Source organism: Neolamprologus multifasciatus, chromosome 6 (assembly GCF_963576455.1).
Source record: "Neolamprologus multifasciatus chromosome 6, fNeoMul1.2, whole genome shotgun sequence".
Taxonomy (NCBI): domain Eukaryota; kingdom Metazoa; phylum Chordata; class Actinopteri; order Cichliformes; family Cichlidae; genus Neolamprologus; species Neolamprologus multifasciatus.
In genome coordinates, this window is record NC_140444.1 from 15,575,937 (window position 1) to 15,587,415 (window position 11,479).

The 11,479-nt window shown below is 38.4% G+C and overlaps 2 protein-coding genes across 2 annotated transcripts; both read left to right on the forward strand.

Annotated features, from left to right (window-relative positions):
* Window positions 1-965: 965 nt before the first annotated feature.
* LOC146516692 (TBC1 domain family member 24-like) lies at window positions 966-6,296 on the forward strand. The gene is made up of 11 exons (XM_085163779.1): window positions 966-1,460; window positions 1,633-1,847; window positions 1,998-2,259; window positions 2,359-2,475; window positions 2,693-3,109; window positions 3,258-3,497; window positions 3,641-3,796; window positions 4,193-4,256; window positions 4,409-4,507; window positions 4,640-4,928; window positions 5,039-6,296. Exons 1-11 carry the CDS (start codon window positions 1,258-1,260, stop codon window positions 5,212-5,214), a joined length of 2,238 nt encoding a protein of 745 aa, XP_085019905.1. The 5' UTR covers window positions 966-1,257; the 3' UTR covers window positions 5,215-6,296.
* Window positions 6,297-6,805: 509 nt separating this feature from the next.
* LOC146516693 (uncharacterized) lies at window positions 6,806-10,970 on the forward strand. Its single transcript, XM_085163780.1, has 3 exons — window positions 6,806-6,952; window positions 8,911-8,968; window positions 9,248-10,970. Exons 1-3 carry the CDS (start codon window positions 6,806-6,808, stop codon window positions 10,366-10,368), a joined length of 1,326 nt encoding a protein of 441 aa, XP_085019906.1. The 3' UTR covers window positions 10,369-10,970.
* Window positions 10,971-11,479: the final 509 nt, after the last annotated feature.

Below are 11,479 nucleotides of genomic sequence, written 5' to 3' on the forward strand. Positions count from 1 at the left end.
ACATCAACATCCAAGTAAAAAAAATCTACAACTGTTACCACAGAATTTATAAAACATCAACAATATTGTAATGATAGTCAACATTAAACACCAAAGTGATACGTGTCCATGCTTAGTTTGTTATTTTTACCCTGCAGTCATTTTTTTCTTCTGTACAGAGATGTAGGAAATATGTCAGCCTTAAGAAGAGAAATGCACTTTTCATTGGAGTGTAAGAGTGGCACCATGCATGTAATCTTCTAAGTGACTTGTCACTTTTGTAAACAGCAGAGAGGCACAACAAAGGAAGAAACACCACCTGCTAATTTACACAGTCTATGTCACAATATGGCAAGATTATTCAGTTTGAAGGACAAATGTATTTCTGCTCTGTTCATTTCTCATACGACACAGGTGTTAAATCTATGCTTATGTAAAATATGTTGTTTTTTTTTCACATCTGATAATCTGAGAAAAACAGTTTGTTTTTCAAGTCCATTCCATTATGTGCCGACACATAGAGTAAGTACTTGTAGAGGTTTTATGTTTTATACCCAAACAACGGTTGTGTTTAGATGAAAACATACATATGTTGTGTTCAATAATAGCCTTTGGAAGATTTCTTGGAATAGATTCTACTGGCATTTCAATGCTTGAAGTACGTGAAGTGATTTCAAAGAAAAAGCCATGTCTAGGACATGATTGCTCTCTTATTTCTGAACATGTTGACGAGAGCAAACCATTTCAAAGACTTTCAAGGAATGTAATGTTCAGTGTTCAAATACATCTTGGTCTCGTAAGCAATTTAATTTAATTTAATTTAATTTAATTTAATTTAATTTAATTTAATTTAATTTAATTTAATTTAATTTAATTTAATTTCTGAAGGAACCTGCACATTTTAAAAACAGATTTGTTTTGTTTTTTTTGGGGGGGGGGGGTTTTGGTTTTTTGGAGGGTTTTTTTTTTTTGGGGGGGGGGGGGGGGGTCAGCTACGTGATCTGGAAATGTAAGGTCTTGTTTTATGATTCTGATCATGGGGGCACTTGGGTTCCAGACACTGATTACTTCTCAGAAAGAGACAGTGCCAAAGATATAACAGGTAAAACAATGGAACTTTTCACTTTCAGTGCCTGAATTCACCAACAACAAACCATGTAGAGCTCACATGACCAAAGCCCACAGGCCTATATAAAGCCCGGATCCTCAGATTGTGCAGCTAGCAACAGGAGAAACATTACCTTCTAACCTATTTTTCAAGGCAGAATAGGAATTGAGATGATTCATGTTTCACGGACACCAGAATTCTTCAATTGTGGAAACATGAATTTTTTCCCAGATGCATTCTCTGACCACAATCTGGAATCTATGGCTAGAAGCAGAACCAGACAAAGGTCTCACTCCTATTACAATGCAGAGGAAAAAAAGCCTTATGGTGTGGACACACAGAAAGAAGAAACCGGTTTAAGACCTCGATCTAGGTGTGTATTCATAATTAACTATGCTTTTACTCTTATATTATCAAAATTAGGTTACTGGCCAGATAACCAAATGTAGGTTTACTTCTAATTAACCAGATTTGTGTTTTTTTTTCCTCTTCTGACTTGAATTACTGAACTACATAATTAATATTGAATCGAATGTCTTTAAAAGGTCTTTTTACAGTTATGAGACATCGGAGTTATGCTCAGAAGATGACATAAGACACTTTACAACCTCCCCTACGTCAAAACAGATGCAAAGCTCACTGCCAAAGTATCAAGCAACCAAAAAGGAGGAAAGAGACGGGGATGTGTCGGATGTTGAGTTCACCTCTAAGAAGTCAAAGCATAAACCAAACAAGCAATCACCCTCTAGAGAAACTTGTGGTAGTGAAATAATGTTTTTAAAGTTGGATATGGATTTTAAAAGCAAAATAAATAGAATGAAAATCTACAATAATAATAATAATAATAATAATAATAATAATAATAATAATAATAATAATAATGAAGTTACATGTGTCTATTTTGGCTCAGGCAGTAAATGCCATCTCAAGCAAGTTTCCATGATGACCATCTCTGAAGCAGACAACTGGGAGATTTGTTCCAGCTCTGGGATGAAGTATGGGCAGTTTGTGGACTGGGAGAAAATTGATCCTGAAGCTGCAAAAAAATATCAACAAATCCTACGGAGTGAGCACCAGCAGCTTAAAACTATGGCTCGCGAAGGATTTTGGGCCATGCCACACACACTAAGGGCCAAAGCTTATTATCACATCATCCACAGCATCAATTCTATGTATGTATTTGTGGCAAGTAATGGAACCACTGTGAGCATTTTTGCTGAAATCTGCTTGAACCAAATTTTTGACTGTGTATTGATTTTATATATCTGCAGAAGGGCTGTCACTCCAGACAGAGATGTCTACTATGAACTGACCAAGAAGCTATTTGGAGAACAAAAACGTAGCAGCCACCCAGTGCCGAAGTATATGGAAGATGGAGAAATACCAAGGTAATATTTTGTGATACTGCAATCACACTTCATAGCTGACAAACTTGATTTTGCTAATTTTGGCTACGTTTATTAAAAGCATCCACAAGACTAGCAACATATATATATATATATATATACAAATATAACAGAAAAAGTTTACATTCAAGTATTATTATACTTCTGCACTGCAGTAAATGTGACCAAATGGGTCCTTGCTTCCTCTGTTCTGTTCCAGATACTGCCTCAACAAAGCAGGCCTGAATTCTGCAAAAAAGGTTCTTCTTTGCCTTGGAAAATACTTCATAGACATGAACTTCTGCCCCATTCTACCCGCCCTGGTCTCCCTCATCCTCCACTTCAGCGAGGATGAAGCTGAATGTTTCTACAGTGTGTCCCGACTTATCTGCTACAATGATCCCAACAAGCGCTACATTGACCAGACTTTCCTCACCTACCGTGCGTCCTGTATGACCTTTGGAGACCTTGCCAACAAATGCTGCAGAGGCATTCGCAAACTGATAGCCAGCTCCCACCAGAACCTGTTTGAGTTTTACTCTGACTGGATCATGTGGATATTTGCTGACCTTCCGTTCACATATGCCATTAGAGTTCTAGATGTCTACCTACTGGAGGGCTACAAGGTCCTCTACAGGTTTGTTACTGCTGCCGCATTTCAACAAATAAACAAAAAGACTTAGTCCTAAATATGTCATTTCTTCTGCCATATCAGTTACTTTGGGAAAAAACAAACATACAGACAAAAAAATTCAGTTAATGTGTTTCATAATTATTCTTTGTAGGGTTGCTCTGGCTTTGCTTGACCTCTATAAAGTATCAGTGTCATCTCGAGTGGCAGATGTGGAAGACTTCAGAACAGACATGAAAAGATTTGTGCAAAATGTAGCTCGCCACTGCACAGCCGAGAAGCTCCTAGAAAGAGCCTTCAAGATTTCAGTACCCACAAGGAGAGACCTTAACCTACTGTTCACTGCCAATAAAGAGTCACTCATACTAAAAGGTGTCAGCATAGACCAGAAAAGGTGGGTTAATACTGACATTGTCATGAATCAGATGACGAATGGTATATTTGTATGTAATAAAGGATTAATATACACAAACTTAGTAGTATTGAATATTCCATTTCAACTAATATGAACCCTGTTTTCACATATGTTTCCAAAAGGCTACCAGTAGAGACAGTGGATTTCAACAACTTTCGTTCCAGTGTTGTAACAGGGACGGAGATGAGAGTCATCTGGGCCTGGATACCTGAGCGCTTTGCCCTCTTCAGTCCCTTCAGGTTGTTCAGCACAGCTGAGCATGAAAGGACTCTTGCTTCGTAAGTAACCTTTGTTCTGCGCTTCAGTCCCACTTGGCAACTACCTAAAAAAGAGGCGTGAATCAGAGGAATATTTAAATCATATCACAATAGCTTTAATAGTGTTTACGTTGTATCAAATTAATATCTGTTGAACTTCGCGTCCCTGCAGTGAAAAACAAATATTTTTTTTGTAACCGTCAGCAGGTGTGTTTTTACTATCAACATTTAGTGACAAATACTGTTTTTTTCCCCTGCGTTTAAACAGTGCTAAAACCTCTCTCTGATTTAACATGAAATTTCAATAAAATAGGTCTTAGCTCTTGAGGGGCAATTGTATGCCAGTTTGGCATGTATATAATGTTGTTGTGCATTTATAAAAACAAAACGTGTTTTGTATATTTTTATTTCATACAGATTCTATTCACATGTGGAGGGACATGAACCATCTGTCATGATTATTAAATCTGTGGATGAAGAGGTAAAACTATAAAATAATCAATATTAGGATACATTTTATTTGACATGTTAAATGAGCCTCAGAATTGATCCTTATGCTTCTATAATGGTGAGATTTAGTCGACGCAGTAAGTTTTATATGCCACTGACATGATGTAATTTCTCTTATCTTAGGTATTTGGTGCCTTCTTGTCAACTGATGTAGCAGAAAGAAGAAAACATGACTCAGAGGAACTTGCATACTTTGGAACTGGGGAGTGTTTAGTTTTCACGGTGAGCTTTCTTCTTGTTGAATTCAACTTACCTTAGATTTAGAATGACCATGTATGGGTTTCTTCATGTTAATGTACTGCAATGCCTTTGACACTGCAAGGCGTCAAACAAGATTTGTGATTACTGTTTCAGCTCCGTCCCAACATGGAGCTCTATCAGAGATCTATGGTCAATATAATGAGCCCAAGAGCTTCTCCTGAGGAACTTCGAGGCAGCATTAGTGCTTTCCCTCAGGCGTCAACTAATGGCAACATCCCCTCCAGCACAACTCTGACCTGTCCTGCTGAGACACTGCAAAATCCCAGCTATCTGATGGTCACTGCACCAGTGGAGGAATCCATGTCTGCTAAACAGCCCAAGAGGCCTAAGGAGCAAGAGGCCTCCAAGTTCATAGCAGGGGATGACAATCAGCTTATTATTGGTGTGTTAGTGAAAACATACAATAGATTGGCCTTTGAAGGAACCTTTAATATATTGTGTGACAGGGAAGCTGCAAGTATACTCTGCTCATATCTATGTGTCCTCTTTCAGGTGGAGATGGAGGCCATGCTCTCTGCCTGCAAAGAGACCTACAAGGGGGTTACACAGAGCCGTGTGAAACTTTTAAGAGCATTGCACTCTGCAAGAGAGACTTCAAGATCCAGTCCCTGGAAGTGTGGGGCATCCAGAACTCCATTTCCTTTTCTCATTGTTTTCCTTGTAAGTGAGTTAGAGAAAACAGAACTGACTATTTTTTGGTAAAGACTGAAACAGTTTTTCCTTCAAAGAATTTGAGTGATTTTGATTGATAAGCAGCTTACAGACATTTCACACTTGTCCTGTGAAATGCTAAATTGTGTAATTTTTTTTGTATAGTTAGGTGAGATTTTATTTTGTTAATCAAAGTTTATTTGTACAGATTTGGGTCACATACAATGTCTTAGTGAACATTACAATCCAGGTAAACAAAGCTTGTAATCTCAGGGCAGCTCAGAAGGAACACAATGACGCTCTTTTCGGTGCATATACTCACTTTTCTGTGATGAATCGAGGATAACTAGTTTTATAATACTATGTAATAACTAAAGCACTACATTCACTAAAGGATAATATTTGTAAACATGCTGTTAAAATTGCAACTGCATCTGGTTATAATTGGGAAAACAGTAACCTGCAGTATTTTATAAGATCTATGTCGACTGTTAAATTGTATATTTTGATTGTGCAGTTTATTTAGATTTGATGTACAGTTGTACAAAACATCCCTTTTAAAATCCTTTATTTACTATTTCTCTCAGTTAAGTAACTTATTCAGATAAGTGTTTTATTATTAACATGGCTGCAGTTGTAATGGGATTGAAAGCAAATAACGTTTTTATTTATTTATTTATTTATTTATTTTTACTTAAGTCTTTTACTTAACATTGTCAGCATTCCTGTTAAAAAAACGAATCCTCTTTTGCTCCTGTTACAACATTTATACTTTAAAATGAAAAAGAAATTCTGCTTTAAAGCTCCTTTACTTATATTCGCAAAATGATCTATATTATATCGTTTCTACCTGCAAAGATTATTTCTTAACATTAAGAAACTTGCTGAAGCTAGTCTCTGTAGCTTTATGGAACCATTTGGAGTGACATGCGAAAGGAGTGTATTATGTTTTCTTTGTTTAGTGATAACAGAAAAGAAAGAAAAAACTCTACTAAAGATAGATATAAATTAGAAAAAACTCAAGATGTCTGGTTGCCCTTATATCCATTTTGGAGAACCTTCGGTATTTGTGTTCATTTAGCTTCAACAACCTGTTTTTGTTGTATAAACAAATGAAATGAAATCAAAACAATAATAATTTAAAAGAAAGAAAGAAAGAAAGAAAGAAAGAAAGAACAGGAAACAACGCCTCTCAACGTCAACATTTACCACGATCTGAGCGAGCCCCTGCTGGACATCTGACTGAACCGCAAATCTGTTAACCGCAAAGAAAAAGCACCGGTTCTTGAAAGTACGTGAGCAGATGAAGGCACCATGCAAGGGAAAGAGCATCAACCCCAAATTGCTGCGGCGTGTTTAGCAGTCCGTTGCTTACTATGATGGGGCTTATTATGGCTACCAGCGCATCATGGAGTTAAGGGAAATGAAATGACAGAAGGAAAAGCAAAGGAAGCTACAAAGAGACCGCTGATGGATATGGATATCAGTGTTTGTAGGACCGAGATTAAGAACAGAATAAGGCACAAAATGAAATAAAGGTGACGAAAGCAATGGGAGGAAGAGATGAAAGGGCGATGGTTTAACAAAACAAAAAGGAAAATATGAGAAATGAGAAGCACAGGAAGGAGAATTTCGGTCCACACTCCACACCAGTTGGTGGCGGTAATGCATATAAAGAAGATGAAGCAGTCCGCGGCTACGAGCTGTCCTTTCACGCGAAGAAGTATTCGGTTAAAACTGTGGATAGAGGACGTGGTAAGCTTTCTCTTTTACGGATTATTACATAGGTGGGCCTGAATCTTGTTTACGCCTCCGAGGCTGTTTTGCGTGGTTAGCTAAAACGTTAGCGACAGTAGCTAGCAAACGCCGTAAAAGTGCGGCTGTTGTGTTTGTATTTGTATACCGTTGTGACAATGCGTTAACACTACCCTGAGTTTAATTATAACCCCTTATCGACAATCGTTAACCACGCCGGTGTCGGTTTCGCTGCAAGTGGACGGGTTAATGCTCGAGCCGCCACACAAACATTCTAGCAAATCTTTTTTGTATAGGTAAATAAACAACATGTTAGCTTTCAGAACCAGCACGGACCACTTTCAATTTCACGTGCATCTTTAAGTTTAGTTTGAGGATATTGATACAAACTTTGAGCGTTAAGGGTTGTTTAGTGTTGTTTTCCTTCCAGCGTCTTGATACAGACACTGGGTGTGTGCAGCACACCGGACTCCTTAACCCACTGCATACATGCTGCTTATCTTTTATGCTGCTCATGTTTTAGATGGCAGGCTCAAACTTTTGGCGTGAACAAAATGTAAGCACGGACCAACTAGTAGTGACTAGTAGTGCCACACTCTACCTGAGTATTTTTGATGCTGTAATGTAGTCAAGGGGTGTTTCCAGCTAGTGCTTTCTGTTTGTGCTAGGAGGGGGCAGTTCGTAATACAATTGGAGTTAAAAAATGGTACTAGCAAGGTGTACCTGATAAAGTGTCTGGTGAATGTAGATTTGAGGTAATTTAGCGATAGTATCTGTTTCGCATAGTTTGCCCACCACTGATAAGTAGATTTATTTTTTTTTGTTTTTGTAGAATTGTAAAATTTCCCCCCAAACTTCCAACCAACTAATCATTAGTTAACCACATAAACAAGTCACAGCCAGTTAGTCAGGAAGGTCCAATTAAATACAATAAAGTGTTTCTGATGCCTATGTTTTTACAAACTCAAACACCAAATCACTTGGATTTCAAGTGGGATAACTTCAGTTCAATTAAATTTTATTTATATAGTGCCAAATCACAACAACAGTCTCCTCAAGGCACTTTGTATTGTAAGGTACACCCTACAATAATCAAATGACCCTCTGTGAGCAAGCATTCCTGACAGTGGGAAGGAAAAACTCCCTTTTAACAGGAAGAAACCTCTGGCAGAACCAGGCTCAGGGAGGGGCAGCCATGTGCTGCAACCGGTTGGGGTGAAGGAAGTCATTCTGTGGAAAAGAGCCAGAGATTAATAACAAGTATGATTCAGCAGAGAGGTCTATTAACACATGTTGAGTGAGAAACGTGACTGAAAAGGAAATACTCAATGCACCATGGGAATCCCCCAGCAGTCTACACCTATTGCAGCATAACTAAGGGAGGATTCAGGGTCACCTGATCCAGCCCTAACTATATGCTTTAGCAAAAAGGAACGTTTTAAGCCTAATCTTAAAAGTAGAAATAGTGTCTGTCTCTCAAATCAGACTGGAAGCTGGTTCCACAGACGAGGGGCCTGAAAACTGAAGGCTCTCCCTCTCATTCTACTTTTAAATACTCTAGGAACAACATGTAAGCCTGCAGTGCTAGAGCGAAGTGCTCTAATGGGGTGATATGGTACTACAAGGTCATTAAGATCAGATGGGGCCTGATTATTTAAGACCTTGTATGTGAGGAGCAGGATTTTGAATTCAATTCTGGATTTCACAGGGATAACTTGACAGCTGCTCATCTGAAATAGCTCTCCATTAAGACTTTTATATTAGCTGTATCAATGTTTATTGTTCACTTTCCACATCAGTTTTGTTTGAATTTCCCTGGATGTGTCTAATGAGTCCTTTTGGTCTCAGACATTAGCTACAGTACGAGTTTGCATCGTGGAAGCTGTAATAGTAAATGTACAATATGTAGATATATTGTGTATTTGTTCCTTAACTGTTTATGGGTTGTACATCAACAGGCTGCAGCAATGGGCCCAGACACCACACCTGTCCCTAATACAGAATCTGCAGAGGAAAGTATGTATTGAGGGTATTTTGCATGTTTCTCCCCTTTTGATCAAAATTTGTGTAATAAATAAGTTCACTTTTTTAGTTCTAAAAAGCCTGGTTCCTTATCTAACTGAATTTGGTGGCATACAGTGCATGTGGAACAGAACAAAACTAAGCCCCACTGAACACGAATGCGTATGTGTAACATGGTAAAAGTCAATCATTGTGTTTTGCTTACTGAGATTTGCTAAGTCACTTCAGCCAGTAACACACTCAAATTGTGTTTTTAATGTGATTCCTCTTCAGGTCCAGAAATAGTGGTGGTGAAAATAATCTCAGACCCAGATTCCAGTGATGCTTCAGTGGCCGAGCCAGAAAACAAACAGCCACAGAGCAACACATCAGACAAGTGTTACCCTTGCACTGTCTGTGGCAAGATATTTGACAGACCGTCAAAGCTGGAGTGGCATAAACCTCTACACACCAGCAAGCCCAAGACTCTTCATGAGTGTGAGCATTGTAATATAAGCTTTACAAAACAAGAGACGCTGATCCGACACCGGAATTGCCACAGTAGGACTAACAAGCACCCCTGTCCCGACTGTGGAAAAGTGTTCAATAGACCCTCAAGGTTAGAGAGGCATAAACGCACACACACAAAACAACCCAGGGTACCTCATCAGTGTTCATACTGCATGAAGACGTTCAGAAAACTTAACAAACTCATTCGTCACAAGCGTATGCACACTGGAGAGAAGCCTTTTACCTGTTCGGTCTGCGGTAAGGGATTCTCCGAGTCAGGTCACTGCAAAGCACACGAAAAGACACACGAGGAGCAGCCAGAAAAACCTCACAGTTGTGCGGCTTGTGGGATGTGTTTCTTCAAGGCCTCAGCGCTTCGTAGGCACTTCCTCTCCCACACAGGAGAGAAGCCTTTCAAATGTACCTTATGTGAGAGCTGCTTCTCTCGCTCTGAGGGACTGAAAAGGCACATGAGGAGCCACACAGGGGAAAGACCATACAAATGCATTATCTGTGGCAAGCAGTTTTATTCTCGCCAGGATTTGAATATTCATGTATTGACCCACACAGGAGAGAAGCCACATCTTTGCCCTGTATGTGGTAAAGGCTTTTCACAGCTGGGCAACATGAAAGAGCATGAACAAAATGTTCATATTAAGTCAGAAAAATATATTTGTAATGATTGTGGAGCAACTTTCTCACGAAATGCGTCACTGACAAAGCATCGGCGGACACATACTGGAGAGAGACCCTATTTGTGCCTCATCTGCGGCTGCAGGTTTAAATGGAGCCATTCTCTCAGCAGACACCGGAGGTCACACGCACACAGACAGATGGCTGGGGACACATCCAAAGAAATACTAAGTTTTGAAGGACCTTCAGAGAATCCCGACAGTGTAACGTAAATGTTGAGTGTTTATTAAAAGCACATTTCCTCTTCATTTAGTTTTGGTGAAGAGAGAGGAAGAAGCTCATTTCTGTTCTATTGACAAGTTATTTAAAGTTCTTGTGATGATTCATCTTTCTGCTTTCATTGCTGACTGTCCACTAAAATTCTTTTTAAAAATCTCAGTTAGGACAGGGCACCAGGTCTGCTCTGTTCACAGTTCACTGTTATGACATGTGGTGTGGTTAGCGTTTAAGAGTATTTTATAGTTCTATACCAAAGGACAAGGAAATACAGTTGCCCTGCCAAATGGCTGGAAGGTTTCTCTGGACCTACAGTTATATCAGTACAACATTTTGCATGGTGCAGTGCAAACCAGGATGTAGCTAAGTATTGCTTCTTTCTGTAGTTTATAAAACAGAGTGTACTTTCTTTACAAAGTAATTGTTACCTAATTTGCCATCATAATAAGTGCCAAATATGCAGATTTAAAAAATTTAAATGAACATAGAACATTGTTAGATTAGATCTAGAACATATATATGATGTAGTTGTGTAATCCAATGATTTTTATCTTGTGCATGATAGCTTACTTTCAATAAAGATACATATTGTGACATACTGCGATTTTCTTTGTAGTAATTTCAGACAATGAGCGTTTAATGTTTTTATACTGATAATCAGTAAATGTGCTGAAATATATTTTTATTTGTTCTATTATGTCCCAGATTCTTCTGTGATATGTTTATTAACGAAATGAGAGATTTTTTTTTAAGTTTTTGTATATTGTCAGTACAGTCACGGATTAATTTATTAGGCTTTATCCATCGTGCAAATACACTACAATGTCACTTGCAAATGCAATATCACCGATTTTTCCAGTGTAATTTGCCAATTATATTTAATTGTTTTTGTGTGCGGCCATTTCAAATGTAAAATTTCCGATACCACGTGAATGCAGCAAAGAAACATCCTGCAGTTGGTGGAGCCCGATTGATTTTACCAAGCGACACTTAGGTGTGGAACTACTTAACCTGCCTGAGAAAAAATAGTTACCGCTATTTTTAACAAAATTTGAATTTACTGGTTAGGATACTTTTAAATTTTTTTCTGGTGAATACAACAGAGTT

Bases quoted from the DNA above. Each gene is read 5' to 3' on its own strand.
- LOC146516693 (XM_085163780.1), top strand. From the start codon at position 6,806: ATGAGAAGCACAGGAAGGAGAATTTCGGTCCACACTCCACACCAGTTG. The intron at 6,953-8,910 runs GTAAGCTTTCTC...GTACATCAACAG, and splicing joins AACTGTGGATAGAGGACGTG to GCTGCAGCAATGGGCCCAGA. The intron at 8,969-9,247 runs GTATGTATTGAG...ATTCCTCTTCAG, and splicing joins TACAGAATCTGCAGAGGAAA to GTCCAGAAATAGTGGTGGTG.
- LOC146516692 (XM_085163779.1), top strand. From the start codon at position 1,258: ATGATTCATGTTTCACGGACACCAGAATTCTTCAATTGTGGAAACATG. The intron at 3,498-3,640 runs GTGGGTTAATAC...TGTTTCCAAAAG, and splicing joins GTCAGCATAGACCAGAAAAG to GCTACCAGTAGAGACAGTGG. The intron at 4,508-4,639 runs GTGAGCTTTCTT...TTACTGTTTCAG, and splicing joins GGGAGTGTTTAGTTTTCACG to CTCCGTCCCAACATGGAGCT.